The 27212-nt window shown below is 37.9% G+C and overlaps 1 protein-coding gene across 2 annotated transcripts in view; it reads left to right on the forward strand.

Moving 5' to 3' along the window:
• The window catches only part of col5a3a (collagen, type V, alpha 3a), a 212692-nt gene that overhangs the window by 114765 nt on the left and 70715 nt on the right, over positions 1-27212 (forward strand). For both annotated transcript variants that reach the window (XM_057861461.1, XM_057861463.1), the window contains exons 27-39: positions 2174-2227; positions 2604-2648; positions 2766-2819; positions 2902-3009; positions 10359-10412; positions 10679-10732; positions 19455-19499; positions 19683-19736; positions 22266-22310; positions 22419-22472; positions 22558-22611; positions 22774-22827; positions 22924-23031. In XM_057861461.1, coding sequence (XP_057717444.1) covers positions 2174-2227; positions 2604-2648; positions 2766-2819; positions 2902-3009; positions 10359-10412; positions 10679-10732; positions 19455-19499; positions 19683-19736; positions 22266-22310; positions 22419-22472; positions 22558-22611; positions 22774-22827; positions 22924-23031 — 783 coding nt within the window. The remainder of the gene's footprint in view (positions 1-2173; positions 2228-2603; positions 2649-2765; positions 2820-2901; positions 3010-10358; positions 10413-10678; positions 10733-19454; positions 19500-19682; positions 19737-22265; positions 22311-22418; positions 22473-22557; positions 22612-22773; positions 22828-22923; positions 23032-27212) is intronic.

Here is a 27212-nt window from a genome sequence, read left to right on the forward strand (position 1 = left end):
TAGCCCAAAAGTAAGAAAGTAAAAATTCCAATGAATGAATAATGAATAAACTTTTTTAAACCCTGGGTTTTGGCTCTCAGTGGCCAAACAGTCCAACTTTCATGAAATTATAAGTAATAATAATTGACCACAGCATCCTGTCTCTCTATTAGCCTCCCTCCCAGCAGCAACACACACTTAGCTACTAACTTAGCTTACTTTGTTTACTTCTACAGCATTTTTGAATAGGCTTGCCACCCGTCCTTTGAAATAAGGAATCTTTCCGAATTGGGAATTAAAAGTTGCGTTCTGTATTGACCCAATACGGAACATACTGTATATAAATAGGTACTACGCAGTTTAGTAGTTTTGGGGATGTCCCTGTCCCTTTTTTTTTGTTTTTGTTTTTTTGTCGCCTGTACGACTTTGGGCGCGAGTGGCGCATCCCTTTTATCTATTTCTGAAAAGTGGCAACCCTACTTTTGAAACAGGTCTCAAATTACTGTGGCATTTCTTTCAGTAAAAGACAATAAAAGTATATTAAACAAAGTGAGCTGACCTTTCTCTTGGTAGCAGTTGCTCCTGTTGCCTCAAACTCTTTGTGTTCGTTCAGGTTTCGTCTTTAAATGTTTGATCAGGTTTGAGGTATTGAAACTGGCTGATTTGACTCCACCTCTCGAAACTTTCTGGCCGCAAATCTTGCATGCACTTATTGAACTCGACACAGATTATAAAATGAAATATGTCCAGACCGCTGACATTTTCCTCTCAGAGTTTGTTTTTCCTGCATTTGAAAAAGCTGCTCCGGGATTGGTTAAGAGTGACTACTGGCCCACTCTCATTGGTATGGAGCAGGCCAGTAGCGATAGCTGCTTGGCGTGCAAAGTGATCACGCGTCATCACACAACAGAGAGTGTAGTGAGCGTCAGGAGAAAAAAAGCTTGTGGTCAAGTCTTATAATACTGGACTGGTATATGGTATCGGCGCCCTCTTTGTTGGCACTTGCCAATTCCGATACCACAATTTCGGGCCGGATCGGCCGCCCCTGCCGATACTGTTATCTGTATCGGCAGTTTAGTTTATTTTTTACAGTAGTTAAAAAATAAACTACCATAATTTTCGGACTATAAACCGCTACTTTTTTCCTTCATTTTGAATCCTGCGGGTTATAGTCCAGTGCGGCTTATTTGATGATTTATTTGGGTTAATGGGTAACACTTTATTTGACAGCGGCGTCATAACACTGTCATAAGATCGTCATAATTATAACATGATACTATCATGGGCATTACTAAGTGCTTATGTCATTAAGTGTCATGCGGCAAATTATGTCACTAACTCCATTTATGTCCAGCTTGGATCTTTTACATCCATTCAAAAGTGAGATAATTTGCCGGGTAACACTAAATGACATCCGTTCAAAACATTCATAAATGCTCACAATAGTGTCATGTCATAATTATGATTGTCTAATGACAGTCATATGGCGCCACTGTCAAATAAAGTGTTACCAAATACCATAACTAGCAATTAATGAAACAACTGGAACAGTAACTGAAGAAATAATTAGCACAGGACATGAATTTTGATTGTTATTTACATCTGTAGCACCGCAATGCATGCTCGGAGGCACGTTGGACAACAACAGTGTTGACAGAAGGTGGCAGCAGAGGTTGACTGTCTCCCCCAAAGGAGCAGTGATCGCCAAATGAAGCTTCTTGAACCAATGAAGCTTTGCAGCCAATTGGTTCAAAGCTTTATGGTGATTCATGTGGTCTTATAACAGTTGTATGATGCCGCTGTCAGATAAAGTACTACTGGTTAATATTTGTTTTGTGTAAATATCCCATAATACAAACATAAATATATAACTGCGGCTTATAGTCCAGTGCGGCTTATCTATGAAGAAATGCTGTTTTCGTGCCATATTTGGTGGTTGGTGGATTATAGTCAGGTGCGGCTTATAGTGTGAAAATTAGGGTAAGCATTTTCCAATTTTTGGGCAATGAAAATTTTGATTTTTAGCAAAAAACATGAAGTCGATTTTCGTTATTTACTTTTGAGGGCCACACAAAAGTTTCCTGTAAGACAGGTGAGGCCCTCCTCCCATCAATTTGACACCCCTGCAATAGTTGAACGTGCTAATTAAATTTTTTCTTCATGCATAATGTTTATAAAAATATGTCATACGCAGGGAGTGATAGGTCCCCAAGGGCCAATCGGGTACCCTGGGATCCGTGGCGTCAAGGTAAGAAAATGAATGCAACAAAAACTGACATTCCATTTATATTAATCATTTGTCACATTAGCATGAAAGCAAAGAAAAAAAAAAAAACTCTTTCAGTGCCATTGACGATGATATTGACGATCATTTGGCTCTTAAAAACTAGATAAAAACTCTTTACATGAGTTGATCACTAGAAATGTCCAATCCATTAAAAGTTGGAGGTGGGCAGCGAATGAAGAAACGCCAACCCTCCCACTTTAAATGTATTGGATGTCTAGCGCTGTCAAAGGAAGCAAATGTAAAAAACTAACCAAAAAAATCATTTCTCCCAAGAGTACTGCAAAATTTTATTTGGGTTAACTTGATAGATTGTAATAATTTCATTACCATTTTACAGGGAGCTGATGGAATTCGAGGTCTAAAGGGTGTTAAAGGAGAGAAGGTGAGTTACAACACAGTTATCTAGTTGCTTTCAGTCAGTCAGCCATACCCCCATTGATTTTCCATCACAATACAGTGACATATTTATAATTCAGTATCTCTCCTGTCACCTCATTAGGGAGAAGATGGCTTCCCTGGCTTCAAAGGTGACATGGGCCTCAAGGGAGACAGGGTGAGAACATCACAACTCTCGTCTTACTGCCATACTTCTTTTACACAAGTCTGCAAAACAAACTTACTTTTTTCCCCTGTAGGGCGAAAGCGGTGCTCCGGGTACTCGTGGCGAGGACGGAACAGAGGGGCTAAAGGGCCAGCAGGGAGCCATGGGGGATGTTGGACCTCCTGGGATTGCTGGAGAGAAGGTGGAGTATATGGGAAAAATAATATTTGTTATATTGTAAGATTGGAAATCTCATTGGAATCAAACTAATTGGAAAGCAGAGTTAATAGCAGGGGTGGAAAGTAACAAATTACATTTACTAACTCTCGTAACTGTAATTAAGTGGAAAAAAAACAGGTAATTTTGCGTCTGAGTGGTAATAGAATCCATCTGATTGGCATGAAAACATGCAGCGCCAGACGCATAGTCGAAACTCTATTATGTCGACAAAGGAGTTGTGTGTCGTCGCCATATTGAATGGACTTTCTCATCGTCACAGACATAGTAAACGTAAATGTGCGTTTCAATACTAATATAACACTGATTGTATAACAGTAGTGTGTCTAGCATGAAAGTGGCTTCGACAGGAGAAAAAAAGTCTTAAATAGGATTATTATGTGAATTAGAATCATATGTTGAGACAATTCGACTATATACAACAATTTAGCAAAGCGTATATGACGAGAAATTAGTCTTCTAATCTGCCTGTTAGCCACGCCTACCATTATACGGCTCTAGCGTCCCAACAGGTGGATGACGTCAGCGGAGTCACGATTTCATCTGTTTTAATATGCAGCCCATTGAGGGGGAATTATTCACAACGAGGAAAACGCAACGAAGAGAGCCACAAAATGTCATTGTTTCAGTCTCTCTACTCCAATATTTTTCCAGGATATTCTTTTTATCCAAGTATTTTTCCCCAATAGCTAAATAAATGGCATGGTCATGACAAAAAGCAGTCTTGTGCTAAATGGAATATGAAATAATAAAAATGCATTTATTCAGGACGACATGGCAAAATTACTCCATAATGGACAAAACTGTCGACTTCACCTTTACTGTCGCACCACCCAAACGGTATTTTATGCCACGTAAATCGGGCTTATTTCTCCCTTCCCTGGCTTCGGAGAATGTAAACAAACCAAGAGGCGTGACAGCTAGCTGACATGCTAACCCGAACCCGTGATGTTTCAAAGTCTTCGAAGCATGAAATCACACATAACTAGCCCGGATCATTTCACATGACGACTGGGTTGTCGATTGTCTTCGCCGATCGCCAACCCGCCCGGCGGAGAGCAATTTACAGCTCGTTCCCCTGCTTCTATGGACAGGAGAGCAGGGAAGCAGCTGGACAATGAACGCTGAACAAACCGGTCGAAGTCGGAGGAGCGTGTCGCTGCCAAATGGTCAACACGACTATGGCAAAGTAATGCTTTACTACACGGCGAAGTCATAAAGAACGAGACTCAGTGGAGGAGGGCGGCTGCAGTTGTTGTGCAGCTAACATGTGCAGCTAATGTGTATGAGGAGAGCTTTTTACATGACCATCCATGATCAAACGTAAGTAGTGCTTTATTTAAAGAAGGTTTGTAGTGTTTACTTTGTAATCGTTGTATTCGCGGATATTTTTAACACAAAGTTGCAATTTCTGATCGGTCCGAAAATTTGACAGAACACCGGGCACATAAAGAGGGCAGTAAGACGAGTATAGTGCTCTCCCGGCAGGGATGTGCGACAAGCCGCCAGTCGTCGGCCGAGGGGACAAGGGGCATGTCAGCCATAAAATGCAAGCCACCTACATATTGAAATGATCCCGGTATTTGACATAATAAAAATAACTATGTTTACTCACTTCCTCATAAGTCCCATGGTCCCACAGTAGTAGGGCTTGTTTTGGCCAATATCCACCGGTGAATGGGAACCTTTTAAAACCCCAAAAAGGCGCACATGCTTCTCCCTTGTACAGCAAGATTTTTCTGCAGCCGTTTGGCTGCCGTGATGCGAAAAATAAACGTATTAATCCGCAAAATCAGCTGAATCCTCAGTCCTTCTCATACAACAGTACGGCTGTATAATGAAGAGGACTCCTTCATCCGTACACGTCAAAGCGCCCTCTTTCTCAACTTGAGACTGTTGATGGAAGTCACTCATTTTCATGGCGCGGGATTCAAAAAACTAAATAAATATAGCGATCCCTTCCACACACATCCAAGCGGTCCATTTCATTCAGGAGTATAAAATACCACGTGTAATATGAAATAAACATGCTTTTTCGTGTCACACGCCCTTTAAGGAAACAAATGCCACGGCTGCTAATGAGAGAAGTTACTAATTAGCATCGTGAACCAGTGTTTAAATTTAGTCTTAGTCTTGGTCTTTTGGATGAAAGCAATTATCAGTCTAAGTCATATTTTAGTCATTTCAAAATGTTTTCATCTTCGTCTAGTTTTAGTCGACGAAATCTCAAATTTCGTCTAGTTCTAGTCGACAGTTACTCAAAATGTTTTCGTTTGTAAAATTCGAAAGTTTTAATCCAAAAATAATTAAGATCTCCAACAATTTCAAATGAACATAGACAGACGAGCACATATTGTAGCGTCTACAAGGACAACGCCAACTTGGTGGATGATAAGACACACTCAGCAGGAAAAACAGTACATTGTTTTCAATTAAACCCACCTAGAAGCCACAAACTTTATGTAAAAAAAATATTATCCGAGCGGTTAACTCTGGAAAGTCTAGGATTTTTTTTGGCTATACTTAAGAGTCTAGCCAGAGCCATTTGGCGAACACATTCCAAGGTGACGACTCTGACGGCTATAATTGGCTTCCTATAGGCGACTATAAAGAGCATCTAATAAATGCCATTTCACCAACTGGCTCTCCTCTAGACGTATATTAGCCAGAAAAGCCAAGTGGCTGGGCTTTAGCCTGGCCAGTGTTTTAAGAGGACGCTCGCCATTCTGAAGCTAATGCTAACGCGAACATGAATGCTACGCTTACATGCCAAATTACATTTTGCGTCTAATGATCACTCAGCACAGACCTTTAAAGGCTGAAGCGGCATTACATATTCTCTCTTGCCAAGATAAGAAAACAAATCTTACAGTGCTTCCGAACAAGCAAGATGGAGTGCAGCTTAGCTTGAGACACATTCAGGAGAATGAGGGAGTGGTGCAGCATATCTCACATAAGTGACATGACCCAAACATTGCTATGATGCAAGCTGACATACTCCACGTAAAATATGAAAATGTCACGCATTGTGAATATATGACAGACACTGTCACATTTTTGTCTCATTGTCATCTCGTCAGACGACAACAGGTATTCGTCTCGTTATGTTCTAGTCTTCCAACAAGGGCGTAGGTTTGCATAGGGACGGTAGGGACATAACGCTATAACTTTTCAGGATGCTCAAATTATCCCCACCAACTTTTAAGCAACCTTATTTGCATTATATAATGACTTCAATTATATATGTTGGTCATTTAGATTGTCTTCCTATATGTTATAAAGATAGAATTGACATTAACATAACATTATTAAGTGAATTACAGTACTTTCATTATGTTCAGACTTACATTGACCCCTTTTCATTCGCTGAATGTGCAAGTCCATTTTTTCCCCTCAAACGCATGTTTGATTGGCTGATTACTTGGAAACCCCCCCCCCCCCCCCCCACACACACACACACACATGCATTCACAACCCGACAGAAATACAACATGCCATCATGCCTTTTGAAGACGAGGTATATTAGATTTTTTTTCCCTCCAGCAGCAGCCACTGTAAGTAATATAAAAAGATGTCTATGTTGTGGAGGTGGGGAACACACCACTAATTTTGCTACTGCAACAGTGCTTCGAGTCAATTTTACTCACTTCTTGAAATAAGAAAAGCAGCTAGCTGAAAATACGCTTAACAGACTTATTTTAAGCTAAAAGTTTGTATATTTAATCTTAAAAATTTGTGTGTCAGAAATGTTCTTAATTCAAGAATATTGTTCAAACATTAATAGGTTCAAAACATTAATTGAAAGCTATTTTTTACTTGATTTAAGTGAAAAATGACCAACTTTTAGATGTATGGGCTCAACACGAACAAATAGTAATATTTATTTAAAGTAAGTGGAAGAATCTGACGCATTAATCTGTTAACTAGCCTTTAACACTCAAAAAAAGATGGGGGTAATTATTTGACTAGATTTAACAAAAATTATCAGATTAAGACGTTATAAATTTGCAGTGTGAAAGTCAGTACGGGTCAATACTAGTGATGCACAATAATTATTCAACCGATGCCAATAACCGATAATTTCCTCTTCGTTCCAGCCGATAACCAATAATGTCAAGCCGATAATTCTATTAAAAGATTTATGTAAAAATTTAAAGTATACCTACATATATTACTGTGCAAAAATACAATTTATTGCTCTTTTTTTTCAACATCAAATGTGAACAAGTAGTAAATTCCAACATCTAAATACTGATGGATTGTCTGACATTGTGTAATAGTAAACTTTTGGCAACAATTACTTACAGAGTAAATACCTAAGTTGCACAAAAATGCCTTTAAAAGTTAGCCACTCCTAACATATATAACATTACTACACTGTAAAAACAAAACTCCTTAAAATTAGTTAAATTCCCTTGTTTTCAGTATAAATCTATTGGAAATAAGTGAAATTATCTGCCAGCGCTTCAAGTAAATTTCACTCACTTAGATTTCTTGAAATAAGAAAAATAGCTATCTAAAAATAAGCTTAACAGCCTTATTTTAAGCAACAAATTATTATACTTAATCCTAAAAAAATCTTTTTTGTCAGAAATGTTCTTTATTCAAGAATAGGTATGGTTCAAAACATTATTTGAAAACATTTTTTTTCTTGATTTAGGTGAAAAATGACCAAATTTTTTAGATGTATTGGCTTAATAAGAAAAAATGGTAATATTTACTTCATGTTAGTGGAATAATCTGGCGCATTCATCTGTTAACTAGTCTTTAAGACTCAAAACAAGAAAATTATTTGACTAGATTAAAGAAGAATGATCTGATTAAGACGTCATAAATTTGCAGCAAACTGAAGGCATTACTGACTGACTGACTTCTTGTTTGGTGCATGTTACAATTATCATCTAACCACTGTGCCGTCATTATAAGCATGCTTACTTGACATCCCTTGTCCAAATGTCCGTGGTGAAACTGATGTGATCGGCATGTTTTTCACGAAGAATGGTGGTTGTATAAACTGCATTATTTTTTTCATCCGGAGCTTTGGCTCTCGGGTCCCTTCGGTAAAAAAATGTCTCTTGTCCGACCGAGGTTGGCATCTCCTCCCGCCTGTGCTCTTCAGTCCGTCCGGCCCCCACACTAGCACCCGTGCCAGACCTCTGTCTGGCCGTGGTTCTTAATGAGTTGAACCGGAGATGAGTGGCGGTGGCGCTGCCCGAGACCGAGCCGTCAAAAGTGTCTCTCAATCGTCACAAGCCCCGTAGCTTAGCTTAGTTTATGTTTGCTTACATTAGCTTGTATTCGTTCCCAAAATCTTTGTGATGCAGCTTTAAATGGCTGATCACGTTAGTGGTGTTGAATGAGACCACTTTCTTTCCGAATTGTAGAACTTCTGCAGTGCATGTTTTGCATATGGTGAGAGCATCGTTTGTTTCAAACACAGAAAAATCAACCCACGCTGGTGACAGAGCCGCCATGATATCCAATTGCCTTACCCATGTCGTGTAATGCGTCACTCATGCGACAGGGTTGAGGTGGCAGTGCAGAATAGGTAATGGGTCACTCATGCGACAGGGGCTTCAGAGGGATGATGGGTTTAGGAGGCGGAGGTGCAGAATTGGACAAAACTGCTTTGATTGAGCCAAATCAAGTATATAATTATCGGATTTATCGGTTTAATTTTTTTAAAATCCGGATTATCTGTGTGACGTCATAATTACCATTATCGGCCGATAATTATCTGTATCAGATATTATCGTGCGTCTTTAGTCAAGACTAGCCTGGTACACCAGAATCACTGCTGTTGCAGCTATAGTCTGGCGACCAATGAGCGGTTCAAATTTCCAGGGCGGAGCAAGCCACAGCAAACAGACAGCGGAGTGGACCAATTAGCGACAGGCAGACGTGACGTTGGTAAAGTGACAACTCTCACGCGGCGTGAGCGGAGAACGAAGAAGTTTATTTAACATGGCTAGCGCGAGACAGACTGTTGTCAATGACTTGCGTCGATGTGTTTTTGGTAATTTAAAACTGATTTTACTGTGGATTGGAACATCTTCTCGGCTCTCCTGTTCACCATCTGTGTTGTTGTGGAGACGACTTCCGAAGCGGAAGAGTGACATTGCTCGTTAAGAACACGTCACGCAAATAAACAAATCTGATTGAACGGATCATTTCGTACTGGCTCGAGAGGCCGTTAAGGAGGTGGGTCCCAGACTATTCTCACAGTGTTTGAAAAATACAGGGAGAACATTCTGGCCGTGCCAGGCGAAGTCAATACAGATTTATTTTGCATTAATCATTTAGCCTATCAATTAATTAGGTCCGTATTGGTGAGAAATGTTGCCCTGACCCCCATTTACCAAATATGTTTGGTCTCAGTAATGTCCGTCCCCAGCTAAAAGTGTGCATGCGGGTTATGCTGTTATATCGTCCCCACCAATATTAAGACCAAACCTACGCCCTTGTCACGTTTTTAGCTCATCATCGTCACGTCATCAGCATGACAAAAATTGTTCAGCACTGAAATATTATCATTATTCTTGTTGTTGATGAAAACAACACTGTTGTGAACTTAATTTACCATGCATTACATTGAAAATAGCACTCAACCATTGGTATCAATGTATTGTAACTAATTTGCTCATAAGTGTATTACATATTTTGTTCAGCTGTTTCTACAAAATGTTTCTTCTAATCTTTTCTTTCGCGTAAATTTTAAATGAGCTACTTTTTACACTGATTATATTTTAACATCAGTAAAAATGGGTAAAAATATTACAGCACTTTGACTTGAGTAAGTGTTTTTTTGGGTACTTTCTCCACACCCGGTGTTTAGTAAATCAAACTACACATTAACTCTTGATGGCTGCCATTGAATGATTATTTTTTTAATGCCATTGACGATGATGTATGTCTATTTGTTCATTCACTTCTCTCAGTTCAAACGGATTGGACGTCTATTACCGTGATTGGCAGCCAATGACTTAACAGTAGTTAGAAGAATAATAGCTGTACAGTGATTTAAAAATCGCTGTTGCATAATTCCACTTTTCAATTATATCTAGGTGAATGTCAAGGACGTCGCGACCTCAAAAACCCGTCATCATTCAGGATAATAACACCATTTTACACTAATATAAAAAATATAATGACCTGTAATAGCCAAAAGGCCAACTTCATAAGTATAAAATTATTAGTTTCTCCACAAAACAGAAGTGCAACTTTGTTTTTATTTCAGTCAAAATTTATATATATATATATATATATATATATATATATATATATTTTTTTTTTTTTTTTTTTTTTTTTTTGCAGGGTCACCTTGGAGTGCCAGGACTGCCAGGATACCCAGGACGTCAAGGGTCAAAGGTAACCAATCACTCAAGATGCCGAATGTTAACACCGCCTGTTCTCTTCTATGTTTGGTCTAACACAAAACGATGATAGACGACATGTTAAAATTGGCTATTCTAATAATAGGTCTTCAGAACCACCATTCATCACACGCTGATGAATAAGGCTGTTTCATAATGTTTTTTTTTTCGGATTAGATTAGCTGTAATTTGATACAGTAGTTAATTATACATTAATGAGACACTGAAGCGAGTCTAATTAACCTCCCAATGTCTCTCTAGGGATCATTTGGCTTCCTTGGTGCGGCAGGATCTCCAGGAGAGAAGGGACGAAGGGTGAGGAGCTTGAAAACAGATTATACCTTCCTACCATTGTGTGATTGTGAATGTTATTGTTTTTTTTAAATAACATTAGCTGGCATTGATGGCGCTAGATGTCCAATCCAGTCAAAATGCATAGGACGTCTACTGCCATCAACGGCACACTGTAAAAAAACACACGCGACTAAAAAAAATTAAAAATCGAATTCATGAGAAAATACTGGCAGCTGTGGTTGCCAGAAATTTACAGTTAAAACGGGGAAAAGTGTAAAAAGGGTACTGTGCTTTGGTAACTGTCAATTTTATGGCAGAGTTTCATACATATGGCGGAAAACACTCAGGTGACTTAAAATCTAAATTTTCTGAGGGAAGAAACATTTTGAACAGAAGGGCATCAAAAAGAAAAAAAATTAAACAGCAAAGCCCTAACTGGAGGTGAGAGCATGGGAAAGCATAATTAAAAACGCTATGATTTTAACAAGATATTATCGCGTACTTACCTTGTTTCGATCCAAAAACTCCATGTAACATGTATCATCGAGTGTCAAGACACAGATGTGGATGGCCACAGCCGGATATTTTGGGGGTTTTATGGTTGAAACATGGTAATATAACAAAGGTCGCAATGCAGAAATCGCAGACATCAAGGAGTGGTAGAGATGTTCTTTTTCATATATTTATATTTAAAACTTTTTTTTTTTCAATTTTTCTTTGTTTGGATTGATTATTTATCATCTAACATATCGGGGAAACTGCGACAGTAACAAAAAAATAAGTAAAATTAAGCCATAGTTATGAGGTAAATATCCGTGACTTTATTTACAGACACCATTTTTTTCATTGTTACGTAATTTGTTAAAAGTTTAAAATATGCGAGTGAATAATTTTTTGAAGTCGTTTTTTTTTTTTTTTTTAAACGAAATATTAGACATCAATTAATGATTCTAAGCTAAAAATGACAGACATTTTGAATAAGAAATATAATTACCTTCTTTTTACCTTCTTTTTATGAAAACAATGAAACAAAAGCAGTTGCGCGAAATCCGTAAACGGGGGTTTCCAGGTTAAAACGGACAAATTTGAAATAGTTCCGGGGCTTAATGCGCCATGAATCTTCTATTGCAGCATATAGACATATTGTTCTATCAAACATAACAGTTCTTTTGGCTTAAAATACACAGCAGTTTATTTTAAAGAGGGATGCAAGAGCAGAAACTACTTTCAGTCTTGTATGTGTTTTCCGCCAAATATATTGCAGAAAACAATCAGGTGACTTGAAGTTCCACTCTGAGACTCCCAATTTGGCCAACTTTCAAAATTGTCCAATATGAATGTGTGATACATCATTGGAAAGCTTAAAATCTCAATTTTCTGGGGGAAGAAAATTTTTGAACAGGGGGGCACTTAAAAAAAAAAAAAAAAAATTAAACAGCATAACCCTATGTGGAGGTGAGAGCACACGAGAGCAGAATTACAGACGCCATGATTTTAACGAGATATTATCGCGTACTTACCTTGTTTCGATCCAAAAACTCCATGTAGCATGTATCACTGAGTGTCAAGACACAGCTGTGAATGGCCACAGCTGGATTTTTGGGGGATTTAATGCGTGAAACATGGCAATATAACAAGGGTCACGATGCAGAAATAGCAGACATCAAGGAGTGGTTGAGATTTTCTTTTTCATATATTTACCCTTTTAAACTTTTTTTTCATTTTTTCTTTGTTTGGATTAATTATTTCTCATCTAACGTATCGGAGAAAATGCGACAGTAACAAAAAAAAATACAATTAAGTGATAGTTATGAGGTAGATATCTGTGACTTTTTTACAGACGCCATTTTTTTTTATTGTGACATAATTTGTTTAAAAGTTTAAAATATGCGAGTGAATCATTTTTTTAAGTCGTTTTTTTTTTTAAACGAAAGATGAGACATCAGCTAATGATTCTAAGCTAAAAACGACAGTCATTTTGAATAATAAATACAATGAATTACCTTCGTTTTATGGCTGGGTTGAAACAAAAGCGGTTGCGCGACGTCTGTAAACGGGGGTTTCCAGGGTAAAACGGACAAATTAAAAATAGTTCGGAGGCTTAGTGTGCCATGAATCTGCTATGGCAGCATATCGACATTGTTCATGAAACAAAACAGTTGTTTTGTCTTAAAATACAGCAGTTTATTTTAAAGAGGGGTGCAAGAGCAGAAACTGCTTTTTCAGCCTTGTCTGTGTTTTCTGCCATACACTATATATATCTTTTTTAGTTAAGGCAAGGGCAATTTTTTCTATGGCACAATTCAACACGAGGTAATTCAAAGTGCTTTCATGACATGCAAATCAGTATTGTTGAACCGATAACGAAGCACAGTGGTACCTCTCCTTCTGAAATTAATAGGTTCTGGAAGTCGTTTAACTGAAAATTCTGTAAGTAGAGACGCGTTCCCATCTAAATGCCCTAATCTGTCACAAGCCAACTTTCCAAGATGCTCAAATTTTAAACAACCTTTTTTGCATTATATAATGAGTTGGATTATATAAGTAATTTAGAGTGTCTTCCCATATGTTCTAAGGATAGATTAGACCCTACCATTATTAAGTAAATTATTTTCATTATTTTCAGACTTACGTACATTATCCCTTTTCAGTTGGTGAATGTGCCGCTCCATTTTTTTCCCGATCAAACTCACATTTGATTGGTTGATGACTTGATCCTCCTCCATGCACCATACAGACACACACAAAAACCCACACACCCACGACAGATTCATGTCGACAACATGCTGCATCCTTCAAAGAAGAGGGATAGTAGAAGGTTTTTATCGGCCAGCAGCAGCCACTGTAAGTAATGTAAAAAGACGTCCAAATTGTGGAGGTGGGGGGAACACCACTAATTTTGCTACTGAAAGTCCGACCTGTATCAAAGTATGCATGTCATTAAACTGTGTGAACTTGCTAACCTGCTTGGATCATTGTTTTGATTATGTGCATTACGGTAATGCAAAGTGGTTGCTTGAGAGTGCTAGCCCCTTTATTTAAAAAAAAAAAAAAAACCCAGGGAGCTCTCCAAGAATGGGTCCATTTCAGGGGGACACTGACATGAACATGAACTTAAGTGTTGTTTTCTTCAGCAATGACTATAACGAAAATATTTCGTCGACGAACAATTTTTTCATGACGATGACGAGACGATAACGAGCTAAAAACGTGTCTTGGGAGACTAAAACATAACAACACGAATTCCAGTTTTCGTCTGACGAGACGAAAATGCACCATTGTTTCCGTCACATATTTGCAGTGTGTGATATTTGATGTGGAGTTAACCTGCATCATAGCAGTGTCTCGTAACTTGTAGCATTAGCATAGCATTCACGTTCGCGTTAGCTTTAGACTATTATTAATTATTATTATTATGATTATTATTAATGGCGAGCGTCCTCTTAAACTGTCGGACAACTTTTTTTACATACAGTTCGTGGCTTCCAGGTGGATATAATTGGAAATAATGTACTGTTTACCTGCTGATGGTGTATTGTCACGTCATAGATTTGTAGATGCTTGCAGATGATACAATATGTGCTCGTCTGTCGATGTTTATTCATCATTAGTTTTCGTCAACAAAAACTAGACGAAGACAAACACATATTGAAATGACGAAAATATGACTAAGAATAATAATTATTATCGTCCAAAAGACGAAGATGAAGATGGAAATTAAAAGGGCTGCCAAAAACAAAACTGTTGTAGATTAAGCAATATATGCTCATCCGTCAATGTTCATTCGAATTTTTTTATTTATATTTGTAGTGAAACTTTTGAATTTTACAGAGGAAAATAGCGAGTAAACGTCAACGAAAACTAGGTGAAATTAGTCATAGTTTTCGTCAACAAAAACTAGACGAAGACAAACACATTTTGAAATGACTAAAAGACGACTAATCAGTATTATCGTCCAAAAGACGAAGACCAAAATTAGAAGGGCTGCCAAAAACAACACTGCTTGACATGAAAAAACCCAAATCTGAAAAGAAATCACACATTAGAATATGACAGTGGTTTGAGTTTTTGGGTAGTCTACATCTGTCTCAGATATAAAACCCCTAGCAAAAAGTATGGAATCACCAGTCTTGGACGAGCACTCACTCAGACATTTTATCATGTAGAACAAACTCAGATAAAAAGCTTGAGAAAATAATGAATTAGTTCAAAAGTGCAACTCTTTAGCATTCAGAAACACTAAAAGAAATGAATAAAAAACATTGTAGTGGTCAGTAAATGTTACTCTTATAGAGCAAGTGCAGGGAAATACTGTATATATATGGAATCTCCATTCTGAGGAAAAAATATGGAATCATGAGAAACAAACAAAGAAATAACAAAACATATCTCTAGTATTTAGTTGCACCACCTCTGGCTTTTATGACAGCTTGCAGTCTCTGAGGCATGGACTTGATGAGTATTCTTCATCAATTTGGTGCCAACTCTCTTTGATTGCAGTTGCTAGATCATCCTTGCAGGTCGGAGCCTTGCTGTTGCTGTAGACCATTTTTTAAAAATTTCCACCACAGGTTATTAATAGGGTTGAGATCTGGTCCATTTGCAGGCCTTGACATTGACTGAATGAGTATTTTTCCAAGGAATGCTTAAAGTTTTAGCTCTGTGGCATGATGCATTGTCAACTTGGAAAATGACAAACATATTTTCAATTGAAGGGATAAGAAAGCTGTCTAAAATTTCAATGTAAACTTGTGCATTTATTGAAGATTTAACGACAGCCATCTCCCCAGTGCCTTTGCCTGACATGCAGCCCCATAACATCAAGGACTGAGGGAATTTTGATGTTTTCTTCAGGCAGTCATCTATGTCAGGGGTCCCCAACCTTTTTTGCACCACGGACCGGTGTTATTTGGGTCTTTTTTTTTCACGGACCGGTGTTCTGACAAATTTTGCAACCCATCAAAAATTGCAACGATGCGGTTCTGCGCATGCGCGTAACGTTAAACAAATGCGCAAATACAGCGATTCCAAAGTGAACACCACAAACTTTCTTGAAAGAAAGGAATATTAACTTACGTTTGATCATGGAAGGACTTGTAGAAAAGTTCTCCTCAGATTCATCCTGCCACGTAAGCTTCATACAACAGCTGCATACCGCGCTCACCATTAACGACTTCATCTTATCGTTAAACATTAATTAAGAAGCCCGCTTCACAAAGATACGATGTTGGAAATTGTAGCAAGGTTTTCAACGCTCTTGTCGATATTCCAGAATGACTTTAATCCAGAACCTCGGTAGAGTTGTTGTCTCAAATGTACGTTTAATAAGGTCGCCGTCATTTGCGATCTCTCTGTTTATTCACAAACAGGTCAAGAATCCACTCCTTCGCAGTTCGTGGGTCTTCGAGGTTGTAGGCTCGTCAGGTGCCCTTTTCGCCGTAAAAATATTTCCAAAGACGTGTTTTCCTGTTATCTTCGCTCGTGTGGGGGCTAATTATTTCCGGGAACAAATGTGCTGCGCCGCGGCCTAGTAATACGCTATTATCGAGGACAAGCACACATAGATATATTATATACACAAACCAGATGTACTGCTAGCAGTCCAATCAATTCTATGACAACATTGTAATCTATCCCGTAGTATTATATCTAGAGTAGACAGAGATATTGGTGTGTTAAGCAGGGGCACAGGGTTAATTCGGCCAGAATGCGGTCGTTATTAAATTATTTTTTCTTTGCGGCCCTGTTGCAAATGCGCCACGGACCGGTACCGGTCCGCGGCCCGGCAGATGGGGACCCCTGATCTATGTAAATCTCACCGGAACAGCACCAAATAAAGGTTCCAGCATCATCACCTTGTCCAATGCAGATTCTTGACTCTTGACACCTTGTCTTATATTTGACTCTTGATTCTTGACTATTGACAGGGTGAGTTTTAGTTAAGATTCATACAGACAGAACATAATAAAGATGCCTTAAGAAAGTACTTAAATGTAGAAATATAAAATAAGGGTGGTTTAAATATGCTACGTGAATGTGGGCAACAGATCAACAACCTGCTTTAAAGCTACCACAAGAAAACACTTTGCTTAAAAGTATGAGAGGCAATGAAAAGTTATTAAAAGACTCAATAAAAACACAAATAGTAAGTACTCACCTTTTTTAACCGCTGAGTGCGTGTGTTAGACGTCTCGCTGCGTAGAAGGAATTGCAGTGACCCGGGAGTATTCGGCGAGTGACAGTGATGATCTACGTCATCACCCCAAATGTCCATAAAACATGGCGCCCACTGTAGGTCAAAACATGTACTAAATATACTAGTATGTAATAGGCCTGAACGATATTGGAAAAAACTATTGCTGCGATTTTTTTTGGGTTTGCGATATTATATTGCGATATTTAAAAAAATGTATATATATTTTTTTCAAGAAATTTTCACAAGATGACTTAAATAGCTGTTTGGAAAGACTTTAGATGACTCACCATCACCACAGTGTACAGTCATCCCTTGTTTTTCGCAGTTAATGGGGACCAGAACCCGCCGCGATAAGTGAAAAACCGTGAAATAGCGCACCCCCCCCCCCTTTTTTTTTTTTTTTTGTGTGTGTGTTTTTTGTGCCCAATGTATTTATTCAGATTTAGCATTGGAAAGAGATACATATAAGACATGTTTTTTTCTCACTTTTCCCCCCAAAGTGATTTAAAAAATGTATATAAATAAATGGCTTTTAAGCACTTCAAATGTCATAATTATGATAAGTTTAAAACATAACTGTCCAACCAAATCATTTTTGAACAAGAATAAAGTACTGTAGCAGATAAATGCTTGGCTTTATTAAATGCTTCTGTTTATCTACTTTAGCTGTGACCGTTGAAGTGACATGTAGAAATTTCAAACTCCTCATGATCACTTCTGGCATTTAAATGTCTCCAACGTCCCCACAGTACACACATTCATTCCAGCGCGGCTTCCTTCCAACTGTTTAACAAGTTAAACGATGATTGACAGATGCCCGTGTGAAGTCTGCTTCTTTGGCCAGATCAAAGCCATCGTTGTGCCAGTGACTGAGAGGATCAAAAGGCTGGGAGAGGGAGGGTAGGAGGCTGTGCACAGACCAGAAAGTGAAGCTTTTGTGGATCAAAAAAAAAAGAAAAACTATCGCACGTGCTTGCGATGGGACTATTGCGCACACGCACATCGCGATGGCGATGTTTAAACGATATATCGTTCAGGCTTAGTATGTAACAATATATTACTAAATATTTTACAGCAGGGCCGAAAACAAAAAGTGGTATTTGCCATATGGCAAAATGGATTTTGCCATGTGGCATTTTTTCTTTGCCATGTGGCAAAATGTATTTTGACATGTGGCATTTTTTGGGGTATGTGGCAAAATGGATTTCAGTTTGCTGCATTTGTTTTTTTTTTTTATCTTAATGTGGCATTTTTTGGGGTAAATGGCATTTTTGTAGGCCATGTACATCCATGCCATTGACGGCTATGCACGTCCAAATTTTCCATTTACTAGTTTATGAAATGGCAGAAAAACGCTTGGCTGTGATTTTTGACAATACACTTACCATTACAGCCCATTGACATTCAACTGGCACCCAAATAAGGGTATGCCATTGACGGCTATGAACGTCCAAATTTTCCATTCATTTTAAATGGCAGAAAAACGTGTGGCTGTGATTTTTAATTATACACTTACCATTAGAGCGCATTGACGTTCAACTGGCACCCAGGTAAGGCTATGCCATTGACGGCTATGCACGTCCAAATTTTCCATTCATTTTAAACCAAACTCCATTGTGCCACCTACCCAAAAAATGCCACATGGCAAAATCAATTTTGCCACATGGCAAAAAAAATGTTACATGGCAAAATCCATTTTGACACAGAGCAAAAAAATACCACATGGCAAATATCACTTTGGTTCTCGCTGTCTCTCCTATTTCATGTGTTTCTAATAACATTTTAGTATAAGAGAAAAATTGCGGCTTATTAGCGCCTACAATTCTTTAAGTCCAAGGTTCCCTTTAAATCTAGGTTGAAGACACAATTTTTTAGACTACCTTTTTCTCCTAACTTGGGTAGCAGGGTTTTTAGGGTTATATTTAGCTTTATTTGATGTAATGACTTGATGTAAAATTCGATACATTGTTTTTTTTCATCATCTACATTTTATTGTATGGTACTTTCCTGGCTTATATTTATCATGTACTGTATTTTGCTTTGTTGTACAGCAATTTGAGGACCTCAGGTTTTTGTGAAGTGCCATATAAGCAAATTTGACTAGATTTGATTTAGGAAAACATGACAACCTGAGAGCTGAAGAGTACTGGCAAGTAAAAATAGACTGTGCTGTTGGCTCAGAAAAATTTAGCACATATGACTGCCACAGTGACAGGTTGGGTTCAAACTCTAGTTGTAGAAAAAAAAAAAAGGGATGTCACCACCATCAGACTTGTTAAATATATGTACTTTTTACTGTAATTTGAGGTAAAACAACAGTTGTACATTATAAAAACATGTAAAATACAATTATTTTTATGGTAGTTTAATTTGACAATGAATGTGTTTCAGTTTTCCCCGTTTTTTTAACGGTATAATTCTGGCAACCATGGCAGCCAGTATTTGACTGCAAATTCGAGATTTCTTTTTTTCAGTGCACTGAAACATGATTATTCAATGTCAGCCATCCCAGTTCAAATGAATTTGACTATTAACTTTTTAATCCAGGGTCCAGCTGGCCAGCCAGGATCTGCAGGTCAAAGAGGTCCTAATGTAAGCTCCACTACACAGCCACCTAAACTATACACACTATGACAATACAATACCATATTACCATGACTAAATTGTGATGCAGGTTGAGCACTGTGGTGTTTACTTTCTTTTTTTTTCTTTTGGCATTTTCTTCCATGAGATGAATTATTCACACGCTTATTAACGATTTGTTTTTGCCGACAGGGGGCCCGAGGAGGAAGAGGAGCAAGAGGTCCTACTGGGAAGCCTGGAGAAAAGGTGAAGACGCACACGCCCTAATTTTAACAAATTATAGCCTTTATTCTGGAGGTGTCAGATCTAACCCACTGCATCATTTTGTGTTGCCCACAAATGTAACGCATGTTTTTTGCTAAATAACATTTATGTATTTTTTTTAACCCTTTGAGAGACAGCAATTCAAAAATTGACGTTTAACATCTTTATCCCTATAGGGAGCAATTGACTTTTTGGTCTTAAAAAAGCTTTTTACATTAAAAATAATTTTATGAATTAATGCAATGTCAATAAAAACGAAGTTAATGAAATTAAAATGAATAGAAAACAAATACACTTTTGTTACAGCCCCAGATAACACTCAAAAGTGATAGACGCCCAATTTAAAATGGGAAGACTAGCTGTGAATCATCATCTTTCAGTGCCCTTGCCTAACAGCGTTTTCCACCTGTAAACAAACAAACAAAAAACTTGCACTTCCGTTTATGCGTTGACATAATTGTGCCATCTACTCATACTGATTAGCAAGAGGTTAGCAGCAGATACAGTAGTTGTAGTAAATAATATTAAAGATCATCATAATTACCGTATTGGCCCGAATATAAGACAGTGTTTTTTGCATTAAAATAAGACTGAAAAAGTGGGGGTCGTCTTATATTCGCGGTCTAGACATTATACCGATTCATGACGCTAGATGGCACCAAATATCATGGAAGCGATGTTCTGTCATGAAAGATCTCAGCTACTCTCCCCATTCACGGCGCTAGATGGCGCCAGATTGAAGCGATGTTCTGTCATGACAGATCTCAGCTACTCCCACGTTTAACCAGTTTGCATTATTTTATTGCAATGTTTTTCCTTATTCAGATTTGTTTCAAGACTACAGTTACGGTTAGACTTCACTTTGATGGTTAATGCAGTTATTGCAATTTTGTTGTTTTAGCACAATATATTGGTTTATTTACATTTCAAAAACTAGAAGCCATTCATTTACGAATGTGATTGCACTTTAGTTTACATATTTAAATGTTCAGATATTAAGATATGAATGAGACAAAATAACATGCTTTTTCTCTCAAATATATTCTTACAATCATTTGTTTCGGATGTACTGTAATTATTTTCTGTATCAAAATGAATTTGGTGTTCAAAAAGTCTTTTATCAAACTTGAGTCTTGAAAAAGAGGGGGTCATCTTATAATCAGGGCTGGTTTATATTCGGGCCAATACGGTACAATCATCATCATAATAACAATATCAAAGGCAATAAGTTGTATCATGCGCAAGATTTTAGCTATAGTATTTTTGGAGCACCGGACACATGAAAATGCAGGGGTAGGAAGAACATACCTTCCATAACACAGCGGCAACATGGCTACAAAAACACTAGGTCTTTGTGATGGCATGAGTTGGGTTCCACATCTGCCTTCATGAACATGTTGTCCTACCCTGTCGTAATGATGGCAGATGGATGCCAAAACTAGAGGGTTGGATTGCTCCAATTACCATCTTGAGTGTTCGCAGGGCAGGGCTGCCTTTGCTTTTTCAGACAGTGGACCGCTCAGGCAGGCAATTGGGTGGACAACGTTTTTACTGTATGTTTTAGTGTTTGGTAACTGCTCAGTATGGTTGTCTAATGTGATCGAATTGAGCAAGATTTGACAAAATTGGGAGGATATCTAAGCACTTTTTTTAACTGGGGATTTGTTGCGTAGGACTGTGACATTACAACATTGAGAAAGAACAGCTGTCTCAATCTCTCTGAATATATAGTTGCACTGTCTTCTATGTATGGAGCTATAATTGTCATATTGCTGATGATGCACAACACAAGTCATTTTTTGCACAAAAAAGGTTTTTATTTAATAAAGAAATATATGTGAAAAAGACAACAAATGAAACCATATACAAGGGATAGTATAATAAAAAACAAAACATTTTTTATGTGGTAACATATGACTCTTCGCCCTTTTCCTGGAGGTTGTTGCCGAAGCAAATTTTCCTTCTGCACCCTCTTTGCGCCCACATGAGAGTAAGGCAATTCCTTTGTAAGACCCACTAAGAGGTCCACCCGTCACTCTTGCCTTCCGATGCATGCCTGACACAACACATATGCATTCAGTGCTGCCATGTCAATCATATTGTAGAACACAGCGACTGGCCATCTCCGTGTTCCTCCAGTTTTGAGAAAGCCAAGGGAGCCCTAGATTTGCAAATATTCAAGATGCTAACTGCAGCTATCCAGAATGAACCCCTCCCCCCTTCACACCTAGGCAGTGACTCCACGGGAGTGTGTAGGGGAGTGGTCTGCTTGATTGCCTGTTTGAGTGGTCTATTGTTTGACAAAACCAAGTTGTCAGTTTGGTATCAGGGTCATCTGACGCCTTCTGGTTCTTTCTTTATAGCCAAAAAAAAAAAAAAAAACTACTTCCAGTGTTTAATCCATTTTAAAAGGGGGCGAATAATCGTTCATTCGCTCCTCCCAGTCAAATTGGCGGCGTCGATGGTGGCCAATACCTTAATTGTAATTCCATGTTTTATTTTGCTCGTAAGGGTTCTTCTGGACAAGAAGGCACTCAAGGATCTCCTGGAGAACAGGTAATCTCTTGACTAGCGGGCTTTTTCAAATTACAATTGGACACGGTCCACAAGACATGAATTTCTAGAGTCACGTATTTCAAATTTATGTTCCATATTGTTTTCCAGGGTCCCCAAGGGCCACAGGGAATGCATGGAGAAACAGGTCCAAAAGGACCAAATGTGAGTGTACAACATACTTTTTAGAATGAACTTTGCTTCAGGGCTTTTTTTTTTTTTTGTCAACAATAACAAAACAATTCTTTAGGGTCCGCCTGGAAAAGATGGAGTACCAGGTCATCCTGGCCAGAGAGGGGAGCCAGTAAGTCCTCTTCTATTCCATTATGTCCACATTTTTAATAATCCTCTTTAATGTTGCCCTCAGTCCCAAATAATAAACCATCTGTTAGCTGGGAGACAGCATTATAAACTATAATGCAGGAGGTGAGGCAAAAGTTATGACACTCAGTGCTGTTACTTATAGGGATTCCAAGGCAAAAATGGCCCCCCTGGCCCTCCAGGTGTTGTCGGTCCACAGGTAAATGGATTAACACATAAATGCTGCTGTCGCTTTCATTTGTTTGAATCCTATTACACACAGTTGGTAATAAAATCGTCCAAATGTGCCTATTAGGGCAAAACTGGTGAAACGGGGCCAACTGGTGACAGGGGCCATCCGGGTTCACCGGGACCACCGGGTGAGCACGGTTTACCTGGATCGGCTGGAAAGGAGGGAGCCAAGGTGAGTGGTTTACGTCGTAACATTGCGATCATAATTGCTTTGGATTGGATGCTTATTCTGCCAAAGAGTGAATTTCCTTTAGAATAAAAGGGCCCCAGATAAGAAAAATATACTTTTTTTGCACAACTCACTAGTTCACTAGGCTCGGGGGCAAGTTGCTACCCGCCACATCATTTTATGTGGCAGGCAAAACAATATGTCGCTCAAAATCAGTTTCTTACTAAAATATCAAAATTGCAGATTGATGTCAGTTTTAAAAATGTTGAACTATCTCTAGCATTTGTTATCAGCAGTGTTGTTAATTTCTGCGTTTGAGTATGACTGCATTACAAACGACATTTTTTTCGTCAGTAGTGAGTAATCTAATTAATTACTTTTCCCATCTTTGCAACACGGTGACCGTTACTGAGGATGAAAAGGCGTGCGTTTTTTTCAGTGTTTTTCTTCCCGCTCCTTTTCAGGCATGTAGTTGTTGTTGCAATGTTGCTTAATTTCCTTAATTTGTTTTGCTGCTGTTTTTTGTTATATGAGCTGTATGTATTTGCTGTCTTGACAAGAACAGTCATGGCTTGAAAAAAACAAATGAAATGACTGAAACATGAAAAGTAACGTCAGTTAATTTGTTGAGTAACTAATTACTCTTGCATTGAGATAACTAAGTTACTAACTCAATTACTTTTTACGAGAAGTAATTTGGAACTGTAATTTATCATCTTTTAAAAGTAACATTAACAATACCGGTTATCGACACCCATGTGCTATACAAATAAATTTGCCTTGCCTTGCCTAGTATCTAATTTTAGAACTGATATAATCTAGTTAATTAGAACAATAAAATTGTTTTCTGTTTCATTTTGCAACGTAACACAATGGGCGACAGGTGTCTAGCCAATAATACTAATAATATTAATATATTAGGGCTGTGAAACGATTAACATTTTTAATTGAGTTAATTACAGCTTAAAAATTAATTTATCGTAATAATTCGCAATTAATCGCAATTCAAACCATCTATAAAATATGCCATATTTTTCTGTAAATTAATATTGGAATGGAAAGATAAGACACAAGATGGATATATACATTCAACATACGGTACATAAGGACTGTATTTGTTTATTATAACAATAAATAAACAAGATGGCATTAACATTATTAACATTCTGTTAAAGCGATCCAGGGATAGAAAGACTTGTATTTCTTAAAAGAAAAATGTTAGTACAAGTTATAGAAATTTTATATTAAAACCCCTCTTAATGTTTTCGTTTTAATAAAATTTGTAAAATTTTCAATCAAAAAATAAACTAGTAGGCAGCCATTGTTGATGTCAATAATTACTTACACATTGCTCATGGGTGCTGGAGCCTATAAAATCAGTCGCACCCAAGCGCCAGCAGAGGGCGGCAAAACTCCATAAAACACAATTAACCCTTGAGAGTCGAAGGACGCGCCGGCGCGTCCTCAGCGCACGTCGTCTTTGAAGCGCCCTCATGTTTTAATTACGTCACCCACATGCCGTTGGTTGGTCTCGTTTTAAAGTGCGGAAGTTGCGGTTTACTCTCGTTATTATTTGAAGTCAATCGACCAACTAGAACGTGAGATATTGTCATTTAAGTTTTATAGTTTTATTGTCCTCTCAAAAAAACATTAAAACGCTGCATGGATCATTTGTTTATGTCTATATTTCCATCATTTCTAGTCCTTTTTCAAAACGGAAGCTCCATGAAAAAACCACAAATCAAACGAACCCTTTCGAAGTCACAGTGGAAGCACAAAATGCGTTTTTTTTTTTTTTTTTTTAATAAATATAACTGCGGTGCGAGGTTCAACCGAATGAGAGGGAGGAGTTCTGAAGCAGCGAGGTGGCGAGCGACGGCCAGTTGGATACTGCTGGATCGAGCAGCGACTTTGTGTGACTTTGACAATGAACGGAAAACTAAATTTAGCGCAAGCAATTGTGCTTCTGATCAACTTGAGAAAGAGGATGGTCCAAATTCGTCATCATCGTCTTCTTCGGAAGAGTCCTCGAGTGAAGATAGTGACGGATTTGAACACGTGGGTGACGCCATCGACGAGCAGAGGTAAACCAACTCACTCTTTTTTTTTCATGCTGAAAACGTTTCTTTTGAAAGTTTCTTTTGATATTGCAAGACAAAGTTAATTTTGATGCAATATAAGTGTGTGTTTGTGTATATAATAATAAAATGTGCATATCAGATCAAAGTCGTACGTGCACTGTGGGTATCCCAGGCAGGAATTTATAATTTGTGGTGTTCTTCTTTCTATATGAAGATTAGGGATGTAGCACATATTCAGCTATGGTATTCTTTCTATTGTCATACATATAGATTTCCATTATTATTTATTGCTGTATATATTTTTATTTTATACTTTATTATTTTCATAAATACTGACTTATTTTCATGTACATTTATAGTGACAATGAAAGTAAAGTGAAATGAAAATGGAAGGGTGGAAAGAGGACCGACACCCCATGGAAGTGTGAGCTGTGTGATGTAGCCGTGTCTAATTCCAGGACGAAACTGCTTTTCGGAGTGGCATGACTGAAAAAAATTTAACTTGTTTATTGTAAATATTTTTTTAAATGCTTTTTTTCCCCCAATGTTATATATATAATTTTTTTCCCACATCAATCTTCTCAATTTGTGTATATAAATGTGTGTTCAAGAAGCTTGATTGTGTGTACATAGTTTTCATCAGGCGATGGGCCGCAATACCTAAACTTATAAAGAGATGGCCTCTAAACACTTTTTGTGTTAGATGGTATATATTTTTTCACTGTTCTTCACTGTTAGGTCTGCTGTATATAACCTGTTTTGACTGGAGCATGTATAAAGGCAAAAAACTCCTATGGCTATACCTATTGTTTATGTTGAATTGTCAAATATAAGACTATTTATTCTAAATTTTTTTGGTTGAATGTTCATCCTAACATGTTGAATAAATATTACAAAGTTTCAAAACGGTTCGTTACGCATGTTTGGTTGTCAATTGGACATCAATATTAAAAATTTTGACAAAACGATTTTGGAATTTTTGGTCTTTTTGGGCCCAAAATGATGATTTATAATTGATCAGTGAAGGAAACAACAATTTGGACATGAAGTTCAAGGTGTCACAAAAAAAGGGACCAAACCAGGCCATCGTAAACAATTCTTTCTTTGAAATATAAAGGCAACTTCAAAGGCATGCAAAATCAGACAAAATAGGCCCAGACCTTAAAGGGTTAACAAGTAAGCGTTTCACTGTACCGTCATTTAAATCTGTCTTAGCGGGGCATCTGCGTTAATTGCGTCAAATATTTTAACGTGATTAATTTAAAAAATTAATTAACGCCCGTTAACGCGATAATGTTGACAGCCCTATAATATATCTAATATTATTATTATTATTATTATTATAATACTGTTCACTTACTGGACCTTAACGGTCCAAAGCACGACTGTCACATATAACACAGTTCACATCTCATGAACGTGATTTTTTTTTCATTTTTAGTGGGGCAAAGCAATAATATTGAAAGTAGACTAATGAAAATGACTGCTGTAATTTCATTCTGTTAATAAGCACTGTAACTTGCTGTGATCCAAGGTTTTGAACAGGCGTGTTACTGGTGTGTGGTCACAGCGGGTGTTGCTCACAGTGGTCCTCAGTGTGCTCAGAGAGCTTGTGTGTCTGCTCAGACACATGAAAAATTAGAGGGAACATTGCTGGTGATACAAAAACATAATTAAATATATATGCTAACTAATGTATGTAGTAGTGTTGTTGTCTCGGTATGACTAGGGGGCACCATTTGGGGAGGGGTACCTAGTAACTGAAGGATAAGAAGAGGGAAGATTGGTCAGATAGGAGTGTGATAAGACTAAGATGAGTGCATAAGCAATGTTAGTAATGTGGATTAGAGAACCCAGTATTAGGACAAATCAGTATTAGGACAACTCACCTGTGAGTACCAGTATCGTACTTTTTGTGATCTGCTGCCATCAAATGGATTTGGTGTCTATCGCCGTCAAGTAAGGGTGTAACGGTACATGTAATGGTATTGAACCGTTTCGGTACGTAGTAGTCGGTTCGGAACGTACCTAACGAGTTTCTGACGTAATATAACTAGGGCTGTCAAACGATTAAAATTTTTAATCGAGTTAATTACAGCTTAA

The sequence above is a fragment of the Corythoichthys intestinalis genome, chromosome 16 (assembly GCF_030265065.1).
Source record: "Corythoichthys intestinalis isolate RoL2023-P3 chromosome 16, ASM3026506v1, whole genome shotgun sequence".
Lineage (NCBI taxonomy): Eukaryota > Metazoa > Chordata > Actinopteri > Syngnathiformes > Syngnathidae > Corythoichthys > Corythoichthys intestinalis.